Source organism: Nelumbo lutea, chromosome 1 (assembly GCF_056320005.1).
Source record: "Nelumbo lutea isolate HS-2025 chromosome 1, American lotus-T2T, whole genome shotgun sequence".
NCBI lineage: Eukaryota > Viridiplantae > Streptophyta > Magnoliopsida > Proteales > Nelumbonaceae > Nelumbo > Nelumbo lutea.
In genome coordinates this window covers 192,103,633-192,127,715 of record NC_142684.1, presented here as the reverse complement: position 1 = coordinate 192,127,715, position 24,083 = coordinate 192,103,633, and the positions used below count along the sequence as shown (strand labels likewise).

General features: G+C 39.6%; 2 protein-coding genes across 2 annotated transcripts; one reads left to right on the top strand and one right to left on the bottom strand.

Annotated features, from left to right (window-relative positions):
- Window positions 1-5: 5 nt before the first annotated feature.
- Window positions 6-11,133, top strand: LOC148880066 (uncharacterized). The gene is made up of 5 exons (XM_088961884.1): window positions 6-1,646; window positions 8,682-8,943; window positions 9,087-9,283; window positions 9,680-9,867; window positions 10,649-11,133. The coding sequence occupies exons 1-5, from the start codon at window positions 1,552-1,554 to the stop codon at window positions 10,933-10,935; spliced, it is 1,029 nt and encodes a 342-aa protein (XP_088818010.1). The 5' UTR covers window positions 6-1,551; the 3' UTR covers window positions 10,936-11,133.
- Window positions 11,134-14,590: 3,457 nt separating this feature from the next.
- Window positions 14,591-18,408, bottom strand: LOC148880065 (UDP-galactose/UDP-glucose transporter 2-like). Its single transcript, XM_088961885.1, has 8 exons — window positions 18,155-18,408; window positions 17,791-18,058; window positions 17,207-17,235; window positions 16,871-17,072; window positions 16,404-16,646; window positions 16,208-16,309; window positions 15,407-15,514; window positions 14,591-15,012 (listed from the first exon to the last, which is right to left on the bottom strand). Exons 2-8 carry the CDS (start codon window positions 17,914-17,916, stop codon window positions 14,728-14,730), a joined length of 1,095 nt encoding a protein of 364 aa, XP_088818011.1. The 5' UTR covers window positions 17,917-18,058; window positions 18,155-18,408; the 3' UTR covers window positions 14,591-14,727.
- Window positions 18,409-24,083: the final 5,675 nt, after the last annotated feature.

The window sequence follows — 24,083 nt, the reverse complement described above, 5'->3', positions numbered from 1 at the left end:
CGGACATTTTAATCCTTATAAAACAGTAAGGGCAGAATAAATTAATTTCTTAAACGTTAAGGGTAGTTTAAGAAATTCGCCTCAGAGAATAAATATTTTTTTTTTCGGCCTTTCAAAACCTTCTTTGGTTCTCTGGAACGAACTCGCATCGAGGATTTTCTGTACCATCAAGACTTGTAATCAAGTATCATCTTCTCCATTTCCAAATTTCACATGTTGAGCAAGTCCTGGTCCCGTAGACTTCTGTCGATCCATGGTTAAAGATACAACCCTATCTACACCTCCAAGGTTTTCTGCATCAACGAGTTCTAGGATGACAGACTACTCTTGGCAGAATGTTCTGTGTATTGGGAGCGCGGCCATAGGTAGAAGCCATTCCATTCACGCTGTTTCGTCGAGTATTATCAGAGTGTTTTCGCATTAGAAGCAGCACATCCATCCCCATTGGGTTAAATATAGAAAGGCTTCTCATGCCGACCGACTTCCAGAGTCAGAGTCCATGAATGAAAGTGTTCACTCCAAGGTGAAGGAACATTACAAGTTGTCGCCGCTTCCATTTCTACTGGGATGCTCTTGGGAGTTGGGAGTGAAAGAATTGGCAATGATGGTCTTCTCGACTCTACGAAATCGAATACCTGAATTAATGTAAGAATACAATCACGAACCGAGAAAACCAGATCATTGCCATATTATCTAAAAGAGAAGAGAAGGGAAGAGAGATAATGAATTAACAGGGATTGAGAAGAGAAAGTGTTTGACAGAGAGAGTTGCCGGCAGGATAAGGGTTTCGGCGGTTGCAGGCAATGGAGAGAGGGGGAGAGAGAGAAGGGTGGGTCTTGAATTTATTTATGTTTTTTTAAATGTTGAAAATGGAGACGGAGGTGGAATCTTCGCACGCTTACACGGGATCGGGGGCTCGTGCTTAGGGACGGATGTTTCTCTCTCGCACTCAGGGAAAATATTAAGGCGGTACAGAGAGGGAAAAGAGGCGATTGCATCCCGTCATCTCCACCGTTAGAAGGGATGAAGTACGAGGGCTGAGCTTGAGAATCATCCGTTCATGTTGATCGTTGAATATTTGGTCTTGACTCTTGACGGTAAATCCAGCAATAAAGAAGACCAATCAACTTGTTCATTTCTACCTGGCCCACGGGAAAGAAAACTTTAAGGATCTCCACGAGTCGGATTGTCTTGCTTTCAGAGTTCATTTCTGAAACCCAGAACTCTGTCGAACTTGCGATTCGCCAAAGGAAAAAGATATTAATAAGACAATCTTGTACTTGGTTCAGGCTTCCTTCTCCGAGACTGTGTTTTAGGGTTTCGAATAGCTTCTTATTCTTCCAGAGTTCTACAGTTATTCCTTTTCATTTCATAAATAAGTTGTGCTTATATAGAAGAATCAGGGACGATTTGAGCTGACTCAAAGTCTCAAACCTACTGCAAATAGAAGACAATCAGTCTTCATCTAATAGAATATCTTCTTGCTGTTGATATGGTTTTGGAGATCTCCGGAGCTTTATTTTTTATTTCGAGGCAACTGTTTTGAACTAGATGGCAGATCGTTGTTGGATTGCTTTTTTGGCGGCACTTTCGTGTCTGTTTGGAGTTCTCAACGCCAGTGCTGGGGACTCCGATCCACTTTACAAGTATGTTTACTGATCTTCTCCCTTAATTGTTGTTTTACTTTATTTAATCTCTTTATGAACTCAATATGTCTATTTTTTTTTTTTCGTTTTTGGTTTAACTGAAATTATTAGTTATTCGTTCAATTGAACGAGTTCGAGTATGCATTGGATAAATGTGTTTCATTTTCTTTTAAAGAAATGGATTGAAATTCAGATGTGTAAACTGGATCCAACTAAGAAAAAAAAGGAAAAGAAACGAAATACTCAACATTTTGGAAGAGAGGGAGATAACCCAGCAAACTTGATGACCTTTCTCATTTCTAGGCGGCCTTGAGCGAGAAGGAAGAACACTAGGTACATGGGTTGGAAAGCACAGTAACAATTCTTCTCGATGTTTGACAAATGGCCATTCAGTAGGGAGAGTGGACAAGGATAAGAATCGTGAAGCTTCTTTAATCCGTGCCATCATATCGTTCTTTATTCCCCATAAACAAGCACGTTCAAGCTGATTTTCCCTGGTCTAAAAGATCATCTATTTCTAGAAAAATTTATAACCTTTTTTTTTTTTTTTTTCTAGGGAGTTGTAGTTGAAGCTCGAAGTCAATCCATTTTTCAGATAAACAACCATCACCCAGGCTTAAATCAGTATTGCTTGTATTATGCTCAAACTGAGATATTTGTCCTGTATAGCTCGATTGATTAAACAGTTCAGCCTATAGTGATTTCCATGAAGATTTTTGAGGTGGCTAATCAGAATTTCTTTTTGTAGACATATAATCCATTACATCTATTTAGTTAGTTTTCCTGTTTCAATCTTTGCCTTGCTATTTAAAACTTGGTAAGGATCCGAGTTAGATTGTAACTTTGAGATATTTTCTGATAAGTACTGTGATGTTGAGATTGCTTCTGCTTTCTGAGATGCATATGTCTGGCTACAGTGTTGCATCTATTTCATAGCTCCATAAAGTTTCTATAGAGGTACATTTGGATGCAACACTGCCATCTTATTACTCTGTAGTCTGTACAGTTAGATGGATCAAGGAATTTCATAAGAATGGGTTATTAAAACAAAGGTTGAATGTCCATGTTGCATACAAAGAGGTCAATTCATGGATTTCACTTTGGTTTTATTCATTTTGGATTTGTCTTTTTAATATACAAAGAGGTCAATTCATAGTTTTCACTTCTCTATTTCTCTGACGCCACTCAAAAAAATGATTCCCTTTTTGGTTTATATGACAATGCCATGATTTCTGTGTGAACATCATAAAATAATTGGTCATCTTCGTAATAAATTCTTGCTGCCCCCTGGTACTAGGAGTGACAATTAAGATGATATTTGGAACCAATGTGTTTCACAGTTGTTCTTTTCCACCAACTTGCCATACCAAGGGAAAAAAACAGAAATGCCACAAAACCATATTTGGTGGACAATTTTTTGGAGAAATGCTGCGCTGATATTTGTGCTTTGAGTTTTGTTGGGGAGGGGGGTGATATTGAATGTTGTAAGTAATTAAGTTAAATGCTCTAGGCCATGTTTGGCGAATAAGTGGTTTAAGCAATAAGTACTTATTGGTGTTTTTTTTTTTTGATGAATTAAGTACTTATTGGTGTTTGGAAGGTCCTTATACTTATTGGAAGTGTTTGGGAGGTCCCAAACCACTTGCATTTATTTTAAGTACTTATTTGGGTTACAGTGTTTGGTGAGCCGCTTAACCAATAAGTACTTATACTTATTGAAAATGACAATTATAGTCATGAAGAGTTGCCCAAAATGGAGTAAAAGAGAGGAAATGACGTACTTGGAATGATTTCTCAGCCTGGAGTCACCTGTTGCCACCACTGGTTCATGGTGGAGCTCAAAATAAGCAGCCCTTGGGTTTTGAAAAAATGATGGGGACAGTTTTGTCCTAAAAATTGGAATAAGTTCTTAAAATAAGCAGCCCCTAGGTTGCCTTTTTTTTCTTTTTATTTTTAAGTACTTATTTTGAAAATAAGCACTTATTTGCTCCTTTTTCACTAAACGTGAATAAGTGCTTATTTGCCACTTATTTTGTGGTCCCACCACTTCTTTTAAGTACTCATTCAAATAAGTACTTAAAATAAGTGATACCGAACAGGGGCTTAAACACCTAGTCAGCATGTGCCTATATCAAACAGGTTGTTCAAAAGAAAGATGCATGATCAGGACTGTTGTGTTCCTGATTAATGTGAAACTGAATGCCCATGAAACACAATTGTTCAAACATCCTCTAAATGATCTACCAGTTCCAGCTCATGTGACTGATGACCTGCAGACATCTAATGAATTAATACAGTGGAAATGGATTTGAGGAATTCCTTTTGCTAGTGACATTTTTGTGTGGTTCAACTAACATCTAGATCAATTTTAATGGGGATCTGCTATCTACTCTATTACTTTATGGTTCACAGTAACTGATTCTGGTGCTTTTTTTGGTTAAGTAATTAGAAGAATCCTAATATTGATAAAAAAGGAATCCTAAAAGGGGAATGAAAACCTTTAAAGCCAAATACCTTGGCTCATATGTCTGTAACAGGCAGGTTCGGCATTTCCATGACTTAGGAACAAGTTGTTTTAAAATAAGAACTAAAACAGATTATATGATATGCCGATTTAATAATAATAGGAGTGTAATGCAAATGAGGATACACTTACGATTGGAGATTAGAAGATAACACAATGTGACCTTTACCAGTACCTTGGTTTGATAATTTATGACAAGGGAGAGATTGAGGAGGATGTCGTCCTGTCGTTCATAGAATTAGAGTGGGATGGGCAAAATGGAGGGGCACATCCGGAGTCTTATGTGATAGACGAATACCACTTATATTGGAAGGAAAATTCTATATAACAGTTGCCTGCTATGTTGTATGGAGCAGAATGTTGGGCAGGCAAGAAACATGTTTGAGTGTGGTAGAAATGTGTATGCTTAGATGGGTTAATAGGAAAACTAAAAAGGATAGGGTCAGAAATAAAGTCATTCAAAAGAACCTAGGAGTATCTCTACTAGGTGATGAAATGAGAGAAAACAGACTAACATGGTTTGGTTACGTGCATGGAAGACCGCCAACAGCACTTGTAAGAAATATCAATTTGTTGTAAGTTAAAGGGGATAGAAGGGTTAGGGGTAAACCAAAATGGATATGGGTCGAAGTAGTTAGAAATGATTTAAGTGCCCATAATTTTACTGTGTATATGGCTTTAAATAGACCAGAATGGCGAAACAGGATTCATGTAGTGGCCCATATAGTTGGGATAAGTCTTGGATGATGATGATATGGTTTCTTATTTTGTCTCATGTAGTCATGTTGTACTGTTCAATCGTAAATATACAGGAAATTGGACTGTGCAAGACAAGCAAGAGTGGTTTTCTCTCCAAACATAAGCAAAATAACTCAAGCTAATATAAAATTTGGCCTTCATCTTGTGCTTTTTAGCCTTTTTATTTGTTTTAGTTTTTCCAAGGAAATAATGGTTTTGTTTACTGAAAAGATGCCTATACAGTGTGCTTGTACATGCAGAAATGTATTTAAAAAAATAGGTTTTCAAAGAAAAATTATATGTAGACTTGACTTGTGTATCCATTGTATCAAAAATGCCTTTGGAATTCATGACATGTCTTGATACCACAATCCTGTCTTCTTTGTTTTATCACAATGAAGTAGCCCCCCAACACTCCCTTCCAATAAAAATACACAAAAGAAGAGCCACATACGATGTGGGCTGCAAAGTAAATAAAAGAGGGCTCACTGGGCTGCAAAGAGAGACCTACCCCTCAGGCTCTCGCACTGTAGGAACCAAAATAGACTATATGCCAACAAGGTAATTTCTAACCCACAACAATTGAAACAGAACTCTTAACTACAAATCTAAAAGCAGAGACCACACAACTGTGCTCAGTGCATGGGACCCTTCCAGGCACCTAGTATAAATGCCGTGTACTTAATTATACAAATGACATGAATGCCATATCGTTTTCATAATCTTAAACCTGTTTCTTTCTGATAATAGATCCCCTATAATTCTTACAACATTGTCAATTGCAGCTTGTACCTGCTTGCCTCTCCGCTTTGTTGATCTTTCACTACATTTAGAAGGATTATTCTCTAGTGCATCTAGTCTATTCAAAAGCTATTGAATTTTTTTCTAGTAAAGAGGGCATTTGTGATGCTATCTGATGCAAATGTTTTACCAAGTTGGCATGCACTACACATGAAAATTTTTATTAGATTTTCATACCATTTGCCACATTTTGGTTAAAAGGAACTCTTAATGGATTTCTTTGGGATGGAAAAGAGGATGAAAAGAAGTTTTGCCTAGTTGCATGGAAGTGTGCCAATTGAAACAGAATGGTGGAGTAGGTGTCTGACCCCTAAAGCTAATGAATCAACGCTAATGAATCAACTTCTTTGATGTAAATGACTATGGTGCTTTGGTTTTGAAAAAGAGGGGCTTTAGTGCAAGGTTATTTTCTGTAAATAGGGGGATGCTGGCCTTGGCTGGGAATTAAATCATATCAACGAGCTGTATAGTGTAGTTCTATGGAGAGGCATAATGAAGTTTAGGGACCAGTTCTTTCAATTCATCTCGTCATAACCAGAAAGTGGTTATAATACCTATTTCTGGAAGTACCCATTGTGTGGTGGATCCCCTCTTTGTGCATCTTATCCTAGTATATTTGCAACGGCAGTAGACAAATTTGCTAGAGTGAGTGACTGCTATGAGACTGGGGGTGGTCAGATTGCTTGGAATACCCCCGCCTGAGAAGAATGGTTTGGATGTGGCTCTCTTGGCCAGTTATTAAAAAGGCAAGCCTAGGCGTACAGGCAAGGTGAATTTCATGGCCTGCACCTCACCTAGGACCAAGCACAACCCCTTTATAAAGGTGCATGCCTTGCACCTCAGCCCAGGCATGCACTCTTTTAATTTTTGTGCTTTTTGTGTTTTTTTAAGCATGGTGGCTGGGGAATTTGTCCCCAGACCCCCAACAAGCCCCTCGAGGCAGGCCTGAACAAGCTCTTGTTAGGGTCTTAAATTCTTAACCTATATAAAACCATTTTTTATATTTAAGTTAAGGCCTTTCTTGGCAAGACTTTTTGAAAGTATAAAAGTTACAAGAAACACCACTTTGCATTTGTTTGACGTGTTTTTTACTTTTAAAAAACATGAAATAAAAGAACAGCATGAAGTCAGTTTTCAATGCTACATCTTTTTGGCCCGTTCATGTATTTTATACTTTATAAAATGTGTGCACCAACCACACCTGTGATACTTATACATTCTACAACATGGCAACATATATGGATGCCATGTGGAAGCATAGGTACATCAATGTATTCAATGACGTGTATAGAATTTGAACACATTCAATGACATGTCTATGCCATATGGTGGCATTTTTGGATGATATGTGGCATTTGAAGGTAATCAGTGACATGTGCATGCTACACGCGGCAGCATATATGGATTTCATGTGACATTTGGATATAATCAATAACAAGTTTGTGCCATGTGGCAATATATATGGATGCCATATGACATTTGAATGTGGTTAATGACATGTTTGTGCCATTTGGCAGCATATATAGATTCTGCATGGCAGCATAAATGGATGCCATGTGGCATTCACTCGTGTACAACATCTTGTTGTATCCAAATGCCTTTATTTACTTTTACTTTGAAAAGTATGTTTCCGAAAAATTTTCATCCAAATGGTTTTCAAAGTAAAAGTATGAAAGTAGAAGTGTTACATGTGCTTTGTACTTCATACTATCAAAAGTACAAAGCACAAAGTATTGCTGAACAAGGCCTAAGAATTTAAGACCCTAACATGGGCTTGTCCGGGCTTGCCTCAAGGGCATCGATATAAAGTGGCTTGTAGAACTAGAGTAATGCAATTAGGAAACAAATAAAGAGATTGGAAGTTTCACCTTTCACATGCTTGCATTTTTAATTAATATTATTTTTGCAAAATTTCTGATTTTTTTTTGCATTTTTATACTTTCTTTTAGAAATTTTTGAAAAATTTGCGTCTCGCTTCAAAAAGGCACATGTCTGAGGCGTGCCCTTTTAAATCACTGGGTTTGGCAAACTGCCACTCCTTGCATTCACCGAGCCACCAACCTTTTTTTTTTCTAATTTTTTGATAAATAACAGAATTGTATTGGAAGCTGAAATCTTCATTACCTTTTGTCAAAAAAAGGGAAAAGGACCAAAAATTGTCTATGGTAGGCAGCAGTGAAAATACAAAAACAGCTAAAAGCTGACCACACAATTACAAATAGGACAGAACTAACCATGAAAGAAGCATTGTTCACAATGCATGAGCCAAAACTTTGGAACTAAATTGTCAGAGACTGTTAGTCTGATTTTATAATTTGTCATGTAAAATGAGATTAAATAATTGTATTTTTGCAATCTCTTGGTTTTTTAATCTGTTGGAGTATATATATATCGAGAGAGAGAGAGAGAGAGAGAGAGAGAGAGAGAGAGAGATGGATAGATAGATAGATAAGTAATCCAGAAAATAAGAGTTACAGGTGATCCAAGGAAAGGCACGAGATGCGACCTTTCCTTTAAGATTGATTACAGCATTACAAGATCAGATGAACATGATTACAACCTAGCCCAAAATAAAGAGTCCCGATTCAGACATAGAGTTTGCTGATCTGCCTACCCACTGGACTCTGACTGTCATATTTCTTGTTAGCCATTTGATTTTTTTTTAAAGAGGTCTCTATAGCCCCAAATCACAGAGTCCGGATTCAGCAGCCATCCCACCACCACCTGAGAGTCCCCTTCAATAAGCAAGTGTTCTATCCCTAACTGGTTTGATAAGTAAAAGAAAGCCATATATATCGATTCTTGAGAAATTTCACATAGTTGAAAGTTTAGTTATTAACTTAATAAAATTAAAAAGCTAGCATTTTTACACTCTTCCTCTAGTTTTACAAACCAGCCTGAAATATAGCTGCAATGTGTGGATTTTTTTTCAGGATTATAATGTGATGTTATAACAATTCTTTTGATTCCAGGGCTTGTTTAGAGCAGTGTGAGAAGACTGGTTGTGTTAGGGACTTGTGTTTTCAGCACTGCAGATTCTCATCTGATGGTGTCCCTATTGATGGTCCATGGTACATGCAGGAACCACTTTATTTGAGGTGGAAACAGTGGGATTGTCAGAGTGACTGTCGGTACCACTGCATGCTTGACAGAGAGAGGGAAAGAGAGAAACTGGGGAATAGGCCTGTCAAATATCATGGAAAGTGGCCTTTCCAGCATGTCTTTGGAATTCAGGTTTGTTGTCCTAATACTTGTTTATTATGATGCTACTTTGTTTGGAATTGATATTTTCGTAATTGATTATCTGCTTTACCTGCCTCAAAGGAAATGAGAAAAGCAAAGTAAAAGTAAAAGAAAAATTATTATTCATGTTTCAGGAGCCTGTTTCTGTGGCGCTTTCTGCATTAAACCTTGCAATACAGTTCCATGGATGGCTGTCTTTTTTCATTTTGCTGTACTACAAATTGCCTCTGAGGCCAAATAAAAAAACATTTTATGAGTACACTGGCTTGTTTCATATCTATGGGCTCTTATCAATGAATTCCTGGTTCTGGAGTGCTGTTTTTCACACACGGTAAGCTTTTGTTTCTTTCCTTCTCTTTTGTCTGGCCTGCTCCTCCTTTCAGGATAACATTGGCATTTTTCTTAAAGATGGCAGAGGCAGTGGGTTAGAGTTCTCTACAATTATATCTACACTTTGATCCAAAATATGCATAGTTCATTGTCAATGTGGAGTCTGTAAGTGAGTGAAAAGTTTTGATTACAATGTTTTGAAAATGTTCCCTATCCTTTTAGATGTCTATAATGCTTCATTGAATTGCGGTGTGCATGTATGCATGTGTTGGTGTGTGTGTGTGTTTATTTAGATTACTGGCAACTTCTTCTGTTAAGTTATTTGAGAAGTTGGTTAGGGCTAAGAACATTTCCTAATTTTTCTTTGTTTAATTTTGTTTTGTTGAATTATCCTCAGAGATGTGGGTCTAACAGAGAAGCTACACTACTCTTCAGCTGTGGCATTCCTTGTTTATACCCTTATTCTGGCCATACTAAGAACGTTTAATGTGAGGGATGAAGCTGCTAGAGTCCTGGTTGCGGCACCATTGATTGCATTTGTGACAACCCATATCTTATATCTCAACTTCTATAAACTTGACTATGGTAAGCCTTCATCAATCCACATAATGTTTCTTCCCATTCAACTTAGAGACCACTGCACTACTTTTGGCATGTTTATCATGTGGTGCCCAGTACAGGTGTCAATTGGACTGGATTTGGTCCAATCCGGTCCAGTCCAATGTGAATCCATTACAAATGGACCTGGTCCAATCCAGTTCAATGAATATTTTGGACCATTTTGGACCGGTCCAGAGACTGTCCAATCTGTTCAAATTCCTGTTAATTTAGATTGGTTTCAACTTAAACCTGGTCCATTGACACCTATGTTCTTATCTTCTATCAATGGATCAGATATTGGCTCAATCCAATATAAATTCATTATGGATGGACCAGGTCCAATCCAATATGTCATATTGGTCTGTCCAATCCGTCCAAATTCAATGTCTTATTGGTCCGTCCAAATAGATTTTGATTTGGACGGAGTCCAACCCAAAACCGGTCCATTGACACCCCTAGTGCCCAGAGTCTACTTGGACCAATCAAGGTTTTAGGAGACAAGAACATTGCATCAATCGGACATCTCTAACTCTGGTCTAATCTGTGTCTCTATGTTTGTCTTTAAAAAAGGAAATGACATAATAGTCACATTGTGCTTTTATTGGTCATCATGCTGTTAGGTGTATGTGTTGATGATAAAGTATCTGCATTCATCATGGAATGGAATTTCCTGGGCATGTGTTGCAGTGGGTGGGGCTGCTGGAAAAGATTGCACCTTTCTCTTATATCTATATAAACAATTCTGACTGTTTTTGGAATTATGTAGGTTTGAACATGAAAGTGTGTCTTATCATTGGAATAGCTCAGCTTCTCCTGTGGGCTGTCTGGGCTGTTCTGGCTCACCATCCTTCACGGTTGAAATTGTGGATAGTTGTCATGGGTGGAGGCCTTGCTATGCTCTTGGGGGTATATGATTTCCCTCCACACCGGGGATTTGTGGATGTTCATGCTCTCCAACATGCTGCCACCATTCCTTTAAGCTACCTCTCGTGGAGCTTCATCAAAGATGATGCAGAGTTCAGGACTTTGAATCTTGTTAAGAAGGTAAAGTAGGTCATATTGATCCTTTTGATGCAATCATCATATTATGCTAACTATTATCCACCCACTGTTGTATTAATTGAAAATGTATTGTTCCTTTCTTTCCTCCAAAAAGGCTTGTATAAAATTTCATTTGTGTCAAAGGATTACTAATGAGGGTTTTATGATTGATTTTTTTTTCCTTAATCGAAAATAGATCCCATTTCATCATTGTTTCTGCGTTTTCCTTTTAATGGGAATGATTTCAAAAAATTTTACCATCAAATGTGGCATCTGTATCGAAAAGATAGCCTAAATGGTTGGAATTCAGAGAGTAGTCTTAAAACATTGCCACATCGGTGCCTCCACACTTACTTTTCAAATAAACACTCCCAAACTCCACCTTAATAGAGCACAATTACATAGCAGAATTCGTGTTGACAACTTCATATATTTGAGATTAAGGCTAAATTGAGTTGCTAAAATCACATTTATATGTATAATCTTTACTGTGAATGCCAATACTTGCCTTTGGCCTCACGTCTCAAAATTTTAGTGCATTTCTTCTGCTCTCCCCACTATATTTGTCTGTTTCTTTTATGCGCATTTACATGTGCAAGTCAACTAGTATATATCCACCTGTTTCTGCCATATAGAAAAATTTATGCGTGATTTAGACTGTCCTTTAATATATGGGACCTACTTGGTTGGCTACATGTTCAATGAACTCCAGAACCTATATCAGCCATATGAACATCTTGTATTGGCTATAATGTTTTAGTCATTTAAAATTTCAGTTTAGGGGCTGTTTGGTAAGTCTTTTTATGTAGATCTTTTGATAATAAGCTGACTAAAAGGCATGTCGAGCTTTTTGATGTTTGTTTTCAAGTCCAAGACTGTTAGAGAAGTACCCTGTTCAATCAGGCTGTTAAAAACGGAGTAGAAGGATATCTTAGGTTTTGAAAGACCAAAGTTTCATTTGAAGCTTTTCGATGTTCTGCTGTTTTGGGCTTGTGCGATTTTTTAAGGAAGTGGGCCTTCTTGGCTTTTCGTCTTTTATTGCCAAAATGGGAAAGACTAAAATTTGGTCTTCCAAGTTTTGAATATCACAAAAGAACCCAAGGGAAGACTTCCAAAATACCCTCTTGATAAAAGGAGCTTATTTTAAATTCATGGCAAGGCTTTTTTGAGTTGAATGTGGGGACGGGAATTTGGAGTCGTTTTGAGTTCGAAATGGTTTTGCAATGTGTACAAGAAAAAAAAAATAGATGTTAAAAGATCGATATCACCTAACTGTACATTTTGGGTTTCCGTTTTTGAGAACCATGGTAAATTTTGAATTTTTTTTTATCATGTTAAAAGATATGACATGGTTTATTTTCATTAGTTTATATTTCACAAGGTATATTAATCATTAAATAATTTAACAACATTAAATGTTATTGTGACAAATTGCTTATCATCGTTTGTTTGAATTATATTGCTACAATTTCTATAGAATGCATTATAGATTTTGTCAAACATTTATAGTAATGGAGAGATGTCATCATTAAGAATTGGTCACTTGATGCAAAGTAGAACCATAGAAACATTAGTTATCGTGTTGAAAGCTCAGCAATTGGTGTGGTTATTCGGGACTCTGATGGATGACTTTAAGGTATGCTATAACAAAGAAGATCCTGTCGTGCTATCCCTTGTAAGATGAAGCGATGGCCTTTGTTGAAGGATTGAGAGCAGCTGTAAAGTTAAAATTTCAAAGTATTATTCTCGAAGGAGATTTGCAGATTTTGGTGCATTCTCTATTAAAGTATGTTCATTCTTCTCATTGGTGCCTGCAGGAATCTCCTTCGATTTTTCTCAAGTGCTGAAGTTACTTTCATTGGTAGGGGTGGGAATAGGGTAGCTCACGTTCTTTCTAATGGTATGATGATCCACCAACTTGTATTTCTGGATTGGTGTTGGAGTCTTATTTGTAACCCTCTTTGTCTATAATGAATTACGGCCTGAGGGCCTTCACCTTAAAAAAACCTGGCTTATCTAACTGCATAATCGATGACCATAAATTGCAAATGTCATGCTCATGCATTACAGGGATGTTAATGGACCAGTTTTGGGTTGAACCCCATCCAATTCAAAATCAAGTTGGATGAATTAGATGGACCGATAAGACATATTGAATTGGATCAGCCCAGACTTGATGGTTCAAAGTATTTACTGTATTAGATTGGACCTACTGGTCCATCTGTAATGTATTTATATTGGATTGGGTCAGATTGAACCAATATCCAGTCCATTGATAAAAGATAAGAGTACAAGTGTCAATGGGCCAGGTTTGGATTAGAACCAATTTAAACAGATTGGGCTGTTTAGACTTGAATTGGACTGGTCCAAAATGATTTAAAGTATTTATTGGATTGGTTTGGGCTCATATTGATCCAGATCGGATTGGAAAAAATTCGGTCTAATTAGCACATGGAATATGAGAGAAGAAGAGGTTGAGAGCTTCGAAAGGAAAGTACATGGTTGGTTAGTTGGACTCTCAATCCATTTGGAAATTGGAACAGAGGGCCAGAGGGGTTACTTAGTGGAGTAGTCCATCCATGTGCCGTCTCCATCACGGAGGAGGTCGAGCAGGATCCTCCGTCTTCTTCCCTTAGTTTTCGGATCTTTGTTTTCTTTTCCCTATTGATCGAATTTTTTATTTAGAATAGACTTCGTCCCCTTGAAACTGATGAAATTGAGGAGAATAAGGCTTGGCTTAGCAACTCGGCAGCAAAGGCATGCCTCCAAATGTCAATTTACAAAGTTTGAATTTGGAGCGTAGATCATATGGGAACCAGGTTTGTAAAGGTTTTCCTAAACCTTTCTAATTCTTTCCCTACTTTTTCCTTCAAACCAAACATATCGAAAAAGAAGGAAACTGTGATAGCTTTTACTTTAGAGCTGGAAAGGATGAATGGATCCTCCATGCATATATTTTCCACCCTTGGGTGTAAAATTAGCAGAGTGGCAGGTTCCATGTGTGTGTCCACTTGAAGACAAGTCTCTAGTTGTTTCACAGGACACAAGGCCATGCAGCAATGCCACACGGCAGGTTCCATATGTGTAGTTGAGCCAGATTTAGTTTTGGTGGGAGCTGCAACTCCGTCTCCACCGCTTTGAGACCGGCCTTACAGTTCATAATTTTATGTGTACGCGACACTGCACCAGTCTCCATGCCGTGGCCTGTGGCTGTGGGGCTCCCTAAAACTACGGACTGTATGCCTCTTAATGCACATGCCATGGCCTCTCGCCTTTACACTTGCTGGTTATTGTTTTGTTACATTAAAAGCAGTTTTTATTTTTATCCCAGAAAAACAAGTTCGGTTTCCAAGGTCGAATTGAGAATCCTAATTCACCAAGTGGACAGACATTTCCATGGTTTTTCTTTTCTCTGCTACTGGTAATGGTAAAACATTAACATACTATGAGATGGTAGTGAAGTGTATTTCCCGGCCGGTACATTCTCGGAGAAACATGTATCATCATCACAACTTTGACTTTCCAACATCGGTCGCTCTTTTCTCCAAAATGTGGTCCGACTCCCAAGTCCCACCCACAGCCCTGAATTTCTTCCAGTCTGGTGCAATGTTGCAGGACTCGATCGTGACATATTGCTCAACTACCCAAACATGGAACATTCCGTCTCTTTTCTTATTTTTCTTGCATAATCAAACTATTATTAGCAAGTGGAGTGGTAATGAAATACCAACAAGCATAGATAACAGGAAATTACAATAACAACACGCTTCTTCTTCTTCTTCTATTAGATTATTTAATTTGCATTCATATCAAATTCCTCTTTTCTTCGTCATCTTGGGCATTTTCTGATTGATGAATAGTAGTCGTAGTAGTAGTGGGAGTCTTGCCATGTTTAAAAGAGGATTTTGCTTTGGCATTCCTGGCAACGGCAGAGGAGGTAGTGGCCCTGGTGGGGTTGCTTTCGGGCAAAAGCTTCAGTATGATGCCCATGGCTATGAGCAAGAGTCCTGTCCCATGCTGTTCCGTTAAGGGCTTCGTGAATATCAAGTAAGACAGCAGTAATGTCACTGCCTTTCTAGCTGTTGTCACCTGCATGCATTCATTATTCGTCAACAAAGTTTTCAAAACTAGACCGGACTGAACGATCGGACCGGAAAAAATTGGGAATCGGTCGTGACTGGTTTCGTTTTCCCTAAAAATCAGATTTCTCTCAAAATCGTTGATTTTGGTCAATGAACTTTTAAACCGGGCAATTAACCGTTCAACTGATTTTAACCATTTTTTATTTTTTTAAAATTTTTTATTTTTTTGTCAAAATGAGCCAAATATTCGGTTTGAACGATTAAACCATTCGACCCGATAACTGAACCCCTGACCGATTAGGCCACCAGGTCGATTTTAAAAATCATGTACAAAACTATGAGAGAGAGCCAGAGAGAGAGAGAGTGGAGAGATGTCCATATGCAACATTAGATCTACATACCATGGCCGTGGTAGCAGCCCCAAAAATGGCGATGAGAGACAGAACGGAGACTTGTCCTACAAAAGTGGCCATTGCTTCGAACACTAAGACGCCGTAGACGTAAAGATGCTGCACTCAAATCAAAACCCAATTTAACATATATCAACCAAATCCCAACATAGTCTCATGTACTAACAAATACAGAGCAGAGCAACCAGTTATCAGTGAAACTGACGTCGTTGAGACCATAAATGGGTTGGGGTTGTGGGTCCTACTTCGCCAGCAAACCAGCTCGCTAGTTGGCACCTTCGGGCTGTAACGTTCTCACAATTGGGCGCCTCACATGCACATCTATCATCGTGCATTAAACATTTTCCGGAAATAATAATAAATAGGTACGAAAGAGGTTAGGATGTGCGTGTGAGTCGCCGGGTGCAGATCCGATCTCCTTAGGGCCTGGTGACTTAGGGCCCACCTTATATTATATTTTTTTCTCTACCTACCCGGTGACTTATATATATCCGATCTCCTTAGGGCCTGGTCTTATATATATACTGAGCACAGGCTACAGGCTACAGGCTACAACACATTTATCATTGATTAATTAATTGATTACTTTTGTGGTGTCCCCTCCACAGTATAGTGATATGACAGAATATACAGATCTCGGATCGGATTTCTTTCTTTCACCCATTTAGCCCAACGTTATATTTGCTCACATCTAATTTATTTGATTATTTCTCCACTTAATATGGCATAAAAATCTCCCAAGAATTTGTTCACTAAATTTAGAAAATTCTGTTGCAGAGACCAAATGGACACCTGAGAGCATGAATTCCAAGCCTTGAACAGCTCCCCCGTTAAGAGCATGGGCGGGATCAAGAATGGCAGCCCGACTACTGTTGAGCAAAACAGCATCTCCATCTGCATCAAAAGGATTACTAGATCAAAACCAGACAACAAGTGTTTAACAATAAACCTGAGACGAGATGAAATCATGAAATGGAGATGATCATACCTGCGTGGTCTCGGGATTCATGGCGAAGATTGCCTCTTGCAGATTACCCAGGAAGGAGTCCATGACAAGAGCACCTGTTACCATCACGACGCCGATAACGCTGAAATTGGGAGATGTCTGAGCATCCGCCAAGGTAAAAAGGATGAGACCCACTACGAGAAGCAAAGCTGAAACGTATTCATGGACTGGATATTTCCGTCTCAGGCCTGGAATGAAGGCACCCATTACCATCACCGGCAGTACCTGAACTCCAGAATCATTAAAACATAAGAATCAAAAGTAGATAGAGAGATTTTCTTACCTAAACTTCTCAAATTTTAATTGGGCAGTTCTTAAAACTTCAGTTAACTTCAATGAAGATGACATTAAGCAATAAACACTACCCGTTTTCTGCTCTAGGAGTAAAGCTTTACCAACAATAAAGCTAAGCGTGTGATCAAAATAAATAAACAAAATGCAGGAAATACCTTAGTGGATTTGAACATGAGTTGAGCAGGGTAGTTAAGAAAAGCTAAAGACCCTTTGGTTAGTCCATGAGATCCCATCAGAACTGCAGAGAGCTTGACGTAGGTCTTCCATGGGTTCACCGTCTGCTTAGTGGTGAAGCCTTGGAAATATATGAGCGCCAAATATACAAACCCTTGAACAAAGGTGAAGTACCAACCATAGCTGGAAGAACAACAAACCTCAATATCACTTATCCTAATTTGGAATTTAAAGCAAACAAACATGGTTTAATTAAAAAAAAAAAAGGAGAAACAACATAGAATTCAATATTTAGATAGAGAAGAATATAAAAAGACCTGAAGTGGAGGCGATTGTACACATACTCCTGAAACAAGACAAGAAATCAGTAAAAACAAAATGGCAGCCCCTGATGTAAGAGCATCATTCAGAAAGCGAAAATTCTCTCTCTCGCTCTCTCTCTCTCTCTCTCTCTCTCTCTCTCTCTCTCTGATATATGACATTCTTGCAAAATGCATCCTACTGCAAAATCTAATTTGGAGATATCCTTCCAAACAGCAAAAAAAAAAAAAACACTCACCCACCAAAAAAGCATAAGTGATCTTATGAATGTGGCTTCATAAAAAAGAAAAAAACTGGTCTTATGGATGAAGAAAACAGAGCAGTAAAAACGAAAAGGAAAAAAAAAATCAATGATCCCTATCCCAAAATTCTTTCGACTAGTTTATTTAAAAAGTATGAAGAGTGATTACTCCAAATAGGACAGAGAGGAATAAAAATGTGAATCCGCATGAACAAGAAACACGAGAAAAAACTATTTTCCTGCATAGCTTTAAATGAAAACAGAGTAAAAAGAGTCAGAACAAAAAAAAAAATCTCAGGACTGCGATTCCGAAAATTTTGTAAGGAAGAAAATAAGGACCTCGCAGATGCCATTGACGAGGTAACCGAAAAAGAAACCAGAAGAGCAAATTAGAAGTTGTTGCCACTTGGGTCGGTCGGATAGGGAAATCCCAAACAGGGAGCGAGCTTGTTCTTCGTTCTTCATCTCTTCTCCACACTCGTCGCCACAGAGTGTCCGGTTAAGCCAGACACCGAAGAAGCGGAACTTTGATCAACGATATCGAAGATTCAGATGTTACAAACATTGAAATGAAGATTGAAGGTGCATGGCGTTACTTCTGCTGCCACTGCATGTTGATCAAACAACAAAAGGGACCGTTTGGTTCCAGGAGGCAGGCGCAAGGAAAGTATCCCACACAGAACAATGAAAAAGAAAACTTCACCTTTACAGACTAGTGAATTGCTTCGGTTAGCTTGGATTAGACTGAGACAGATATTTATACAGAGACTAGACACTAGAGAGAGAGAGAGGGCGCAGATTCTGGTTCTGTTTCCTTTGCTGGGGTCGAGAAAAGGAAAGATTAAAGAAGTGAAATTCGAAGGAAACAGGAATTAAGGAAAGAGATGTCGGTTCTCGGCTCTCGGGGGCGTGTTTCAGCCTCAGCGGCTAGAACTTAGAGCTTTGGGAAGGAGGGTCACGATTTTATTGCCTTTCCCACCAGATATTCCCTCCTTGTTTTTTGACACATCATCCTGCTTATACGTCGTACCCCACCAGAGTCTTCTGTCTTCATCTGGAACTGTTGAAGATGTAGGTCCCATCATTTGTGTGTAGAGACCATGTACGAATTATTCCAATCGGATGGTACTCAGGTGCCTCAGTTAGGCCAAATTATTTCCAATCGCAATTCAACGCACTCTTTACGAGATATCTCTTGTGATTATAATTGAATCATAGGCCACGATCGTGAGTTGGTTCGTTTGAGAGCCATGTGTCCTGGCCGCACTTTGCATGGCGACTGGTGAGGTCGCAGCTTTCTGATTACTGTGACGTGTAAGTGGGGCAGACCATTTATTTAACGGATGCTCGTGTTACATGGGCCGGGTTGCCCGAACACAACCAGGCTTTATATTTCCCATTCCATCCCTATTCCCTATTATTGAATTTGAACCCAGTACCGTCTAAATTCTAGCAAGATTGCGCACGGATCGGACATATCTAAATCCAAATCCAAATTTAATTCATTAATATACGAGTTAAATCTTATCCATCGGATTTAAAATGAATTTGCTATTGTATATAAATAATTTATGAAAATTCTATTTATTTATCTATTTATGCATCTATGTATTTATATCTGTTTATCTATCTATATATATGCATTAATAGTGAAGAAATTTTCTCATTTTTTTAAATTTTATATTTTTTAATCCACGTTATTTTGATTCCAACGAATCACCTTCCTCAACTTAATTTGTTTTGATCACGTCCCATCGCGTTCTTAGACTCATGTTTGATTACCATTTGAAGATCTTCATCACGTCAAACCTACTGAATCGTGTGCAACTAGAACTTCCACTATTCTTTATTGATTTTGGAATGCCATATCCTCAATTTTTCACCATCTTCGCAACTCAAATATTTTTGGCAGCATTTTGGACCAACTATCTATTTGGTTTCATTTATGTTTATTGAATAAATGTTTGTATTTTATTTATTGGTAAAATCGAGAAGTGTAATAATTACAACCGTTTATGATAATTAGACACCACTAGGTGCCACCGGATTCCACATTAGCGTAACAATGAAAAAACGCCTGATTGTTTGTGAAAGTTTTAAAAAATAACTTCCACAAATGGCTAGCATGCACAAAAACCAAAGCTGACTTTTTTCATTTTTGATGCATGTAAAAGAGCAAAAGAGAGAAAATGCTGAAGTGGCACCTATGTGGCACCGTCAATAAACATTTACTGAATTAACATAAATGGAACCAAACACCCTTTAAAAAAGGAGAGGTGGTAGATTTCACATATCTTTCATGAAAAACAGAGGCATTTTGGACCAAGAGGAGGTGGAACTACATTGTAAGAAAGTAATAGGGGTAGAACTCTTGTTTCATCGCCCAAAGAGGTTAAGTCCTCTTTCCCATCTCCATTGTTCTTTCTCTATTACTAATTAATGTTAAATATATTTCCCTTTTTCCCTAAAATTAGGAGTAGAAACACATTATTTTAGTGGAGAAAAATATGTTTTTAGGCGTGAATAGTAGCTTTTACTCTTGGATATAGATACTTTTTCTCCATCTTTTTAAGTTCATTGTATAGTGCGAAGACTATATGTGTATTTATAAAGAAAAAATTAGGCAAAAAATCCAAAAAAAAAAGGAAGAAAATCTTTTAGAAACCCGTTCTTTACAGTCAGGTGAGGAAGACGATGAAAATCAATTCGTTTTTGAAAATTGTATAGCGGGTCGACTTTGACCCAGCTTAGATAATTGCTCGACATCGACCCGTTTGCAACCTAGTTGTTTACCGTGTCATACATGGTGCAAGTAGATTAGTGGAAAGAATGACTAATTAGTACATTAGTAGATTAGTAAATTAGCAGATCAATAGATTAGTAGATTAGCAGAAATAATTACTGATGGTGTGCGATCTAGAAGCTCCTAGCTGGAGAAGTGCCTGGACATACTTGCATGGCGAGTTGGATCAATCTGCAAAATAGGGCTCAGAGATACTGAGGTGGAAGACCCAACGAGGTTGCTTCTATGCTTAAGTCAGTACTCTGTTGTATTTGTGAGCTAAGTATGAATGCTAGAGAGCTTGAGTGCAAGTAATCGTGCATACCTTTGCCTTGAGGATCAATGCCCTTATATATTTGGGTAGTTGTGAATCCTACGAAAAATGCTCCAGGATCTCCGGGCTGCATAGATAAGATCCGTTCTGTTTCCGAAGGAGAGCAATGCTCCAGTTGATAAGGTTTATCACTTCCCTCCTATTCGGGCAGAGTGAAGATGAGCCCTGTTATTAGACATCGTGATCCCGAGAGATTCAGAGTCCGTTAAGGAAGCTTCTAGAGTTGATTATGTGGCACTTCGGTTCTTTGGCCCCAAACTGAATTGGGTATCAAGGTGCCTTTATGCCGAGGTGCTCAAGTTCCCGAGCTCCCGAGCTCCTAACAAGGCTCCCCTTGCTAAGTTGTCATCCTTTTGGCTGATCGCATCAACATGTACCTCGGTCGCTAGGTTGGGCCAAATGCCCCCCACTCCCTGTGCCAGGGGTCATAATCCTAGTGCAGGGAGTTCATGGTTAGTGCAAGCAAGTTGGCCCGATTTCTTCTTGGTTCACCTCTCGGTTTTATGGTCGGGCCAATGTAACCCATGTGGCTCAATTGGAAAAACCAGATCGCATGTCGGGTTGCGTGGACTCGATGCGGGTTATTAACTCTGTGAATGCCAAAAATCACACTCAACCGAAATCTTCCTCGAGGGCAGTGCAGCCTGTTTTCACAAAAGCCGTAGGATCGCGTCGATTTGAACTATCAACCCCCGGGTATAGTGGCTATAAATAGGGGGGACCTAGGTCTCCTTTCCTTCATCCTTCAAAGTACATTCGAGAGATGAGGTCGCACATCCGTTCTTCAGCTCGCGTCTTGTATCCGGGGTAGTTTGCTTCCTCTTTTGTTTTTCGGTGAGTTTGCCTTGTCCCACCCCCCCTTTTTACTTCGTTTTTGTTTGTTCCCTTTTAATTCATTATGTCTAGCCTTAGTTTAGATAGCCTTTTGGACAGGGGTGGTGAGTTAGCTGGGGCTGAAGTGGGCACCTCGGCTCGGGCCATGGAGTTTCATCCTACCGAGGTGGGTACCTTGGGGCAGGAGGTGGTCTCCAACCCATCCAAGCCAGAGTCACCTCGGTAAGAGTGTGTGGTTTCTGGTAGGTCAGCATCCACTCCACGCTGAGGTCATCACCCAGATAGCTTCGATCCATCCTTGATGATACCGGATAGGCTCTTATCGTTGGTAGCTCGGTATAGGTTACTTGACATCCTAGTGTATAGTATCCCCTTAGGCAACTTTCCTTGGGAGCACGGTCTTAACAAGATCGTGGTCTTTGAGGAGCAACTCATAGACGGGCTGTGCTTCCCACTTCATCCCTTCATAGTCGAGATCGTCAAATTCTTTTGCGTCGCCATAGACTAGCTCCACCCGAACTCCATCCGCAACATTGTTGGTACCATCTCCCTTTTCCATAACTATAACCGACCTCTTGACCTCACCATTTTTTCCACGATCCTTTCTATCAAAAAGAATTCGGCTTGTGTTCTACTTGAGCACAGACGAAGCTATTACATGTCTCCTTGCCCCGGGTACATGTTGTTACACGAGCTCCCCAACAAAGTCCCAACTTGGAAGAGATGTTACTTCGTGGTTTGTATTGCGGAGGGGTGGCCTTTTCCAACTCACTAGAGGCCTGCCATCCAGAACCCGAACGTTAGGCTGGATAAACACGTGTGGGAGGAAGTCCAGGCTTGCTTGAAATTTGAGGACTTCATGACCGAGGAGAATCTCATGCCAGCTGGCCTAAGCCCTCTTGGTAGGTCACCATCCATCTTACTTTTTCCTTGTTTTATTTTACTTTGATGTTGCATTTGACTCAATCCATTGCTTTTTTGCAGTTACCATGGCTGACTTCTCTGTCGATTAGCTCTTTAAAGGCATGCATAAGGGAAATAAGAATAATAGGGCCTCCAAGAAGGCCTGCATTCATTAGGAGGTTCCTACCTTGAACGTCGGTGCCACCACCTCCAAGCTCCTAGCCGACGATGAACAACCACTAGTAATTGACTTGGTCGAGGAGGACCAGGATAGGGCCTCTCCACTTGATTTGCCTAAGGAAACTACATCTTTCGATGCCTAGTGAGCTCAGGCAGCTACCCCATCGGGCGGCGACACCCCAGCTCAAAGCGTCTTGAGTCTGAAGCTTGCTCTCCTCAAGAGCAAAGATACAGTCTTTGTCGAAGAGGTTACTCGGTGGGCCGAACTACCAGCCGCTCAGTTTGAGGGAAGAGCAGCGAAGCATTGCATGGTGGTACGTACTCAATCTTCGATCACTCTAATATTTTTCCCCAATACTTATGTTTCATTTCTTCTTTTGTCAAGTGAACTCTTCGATCCATGCCTTGGTCTACCAGTCTGAGACAAACTTGAAGCGAGCTCTTGAGGCCAAGGAGTCCTCCCCTAGAGCTCATGCCAAATTGAACTTGGCTCGCAATGAAAACAATAAACTGTTGAAGGATGTGCGAGCTCATAATGAATTGTTGACTGTTCTTATGGTGGAGAAGAAGGAACTGAAGCAGCGCGAGATGACCCTTGAGAGAGAAGTCCAGAGCCTTGAGGAGCTAGTGAAGGAGGGGACTGACATCCTTCTTCATTTGATGGAGGAGGCAAAGATCAAGGTCGTCGAGGAGTACAAGTCTTTGGTGGAACAACATGAATTGCTTTTTGAGACTGGGATTGCGGGCTACCGCAAAGGCTTCAAGCTCAGTAGGTGGTTGATCCAGCATGAGTTTCTTCACCTCGACCTTAGCGCTATCACGACATCAAGGATCACCGAGGAGATGACCATCGAGGTAGCCAAGGACCCCAACTTCGAGGAGGAGAGTGACGATCTCCTCGGCGAAGAGACCGCGGAAGGGGAAGAGGGAGGTGATGCTGCCGATGCTGCCATCGACCACATGGAGACCGATCAACATACTGACACCGCTGCTGGGGACGAGGTGCCCCAAACTGATTGGTATCGCTTGCCTCTTTTCTTGGACCTTTCGTATATGTACCCATCTTTCCAAGCTTTCGTGCTCGGCTATGTAGTTCTCTTATATATATATATATATATATTTTGCTATGTACTCTGAACTTAGTTAATGAAGCATAGTGATTCAAGAAATCTTATATGTGCAAAATTTTTTCTAAGTGTTGGTTATCCCGAAGTGCCGAGCTAACGAGATAGGCTCCAAGTACGAATAACTCAGTTGTTGTACGTCGAAGTGGACAAACATTGTAGGGTATATACTCGACCTGTCTATGCACGATTTACTCACTTACCCATGTCGAAGTGATTGTTTCTTTTTACCTATGTCGAAGTGACTAGGACTTAATGAGTATGCCTATGCTGAAGAGGCAACTAGGACTTATTGAGTATGCCTATGCCGAAGAGGCAACTAGGACTTATTGCACCTATGTTGAAGAGATGACTAGGACTCGTCATAGTACCGAGGTCTTCTGTCAACTTGGCACCGTGGCCCTTAGGCTCTGGGAGTGACTCATAGTCCTTTCTCCATCTCGAAGTCCTTTTGACCAGTTCGGTGGTTCCATGG

Coding starts and splice junctions, on each gene's coding strand:
- LOC148880066 (XM_088961884.1), top strand. CDS start 1,552: ATGGCAGATCGTTGTTGGATTGCTTTTTTGGCGGCACTTTCGTGTCTG. Junction 8,944..9,086: donor AGCATGTCTTTGGAATTCAG/GTTTGTTGTCCT, acceptor TTCATGTTTCAG/GAGCCTGTTTCTGTGGCGCT. Junction 9,284..9,679: donor AGTGCTGTTTTTCACACACG/GTAAGCTTTTGT, acceptor AATTATCCTCAG/AGATGTGGGTCTAACAGAGA.
- LOC148880065 (XM_088961885.1), bottom strand. CDS start 17,916: ATGAAGAACGAAGAACAAGCTCGCTCCCTGTTTGGGATTTCCCTATCC. Junction 17,073..17,206: donor TACAATCGCCTCCACTTCAG/GTCTTTTTATAT, acceptor TTGTTCTTCCAG/CTATGGTTGGTACTTCACCT. Junction 15,013..15,406: donor GGGCTGCTACCACGGCCATG/GTATGTAGATCT, acceptor GAATGCATGCAG/GTGACAACAGCTAGAAAGGC.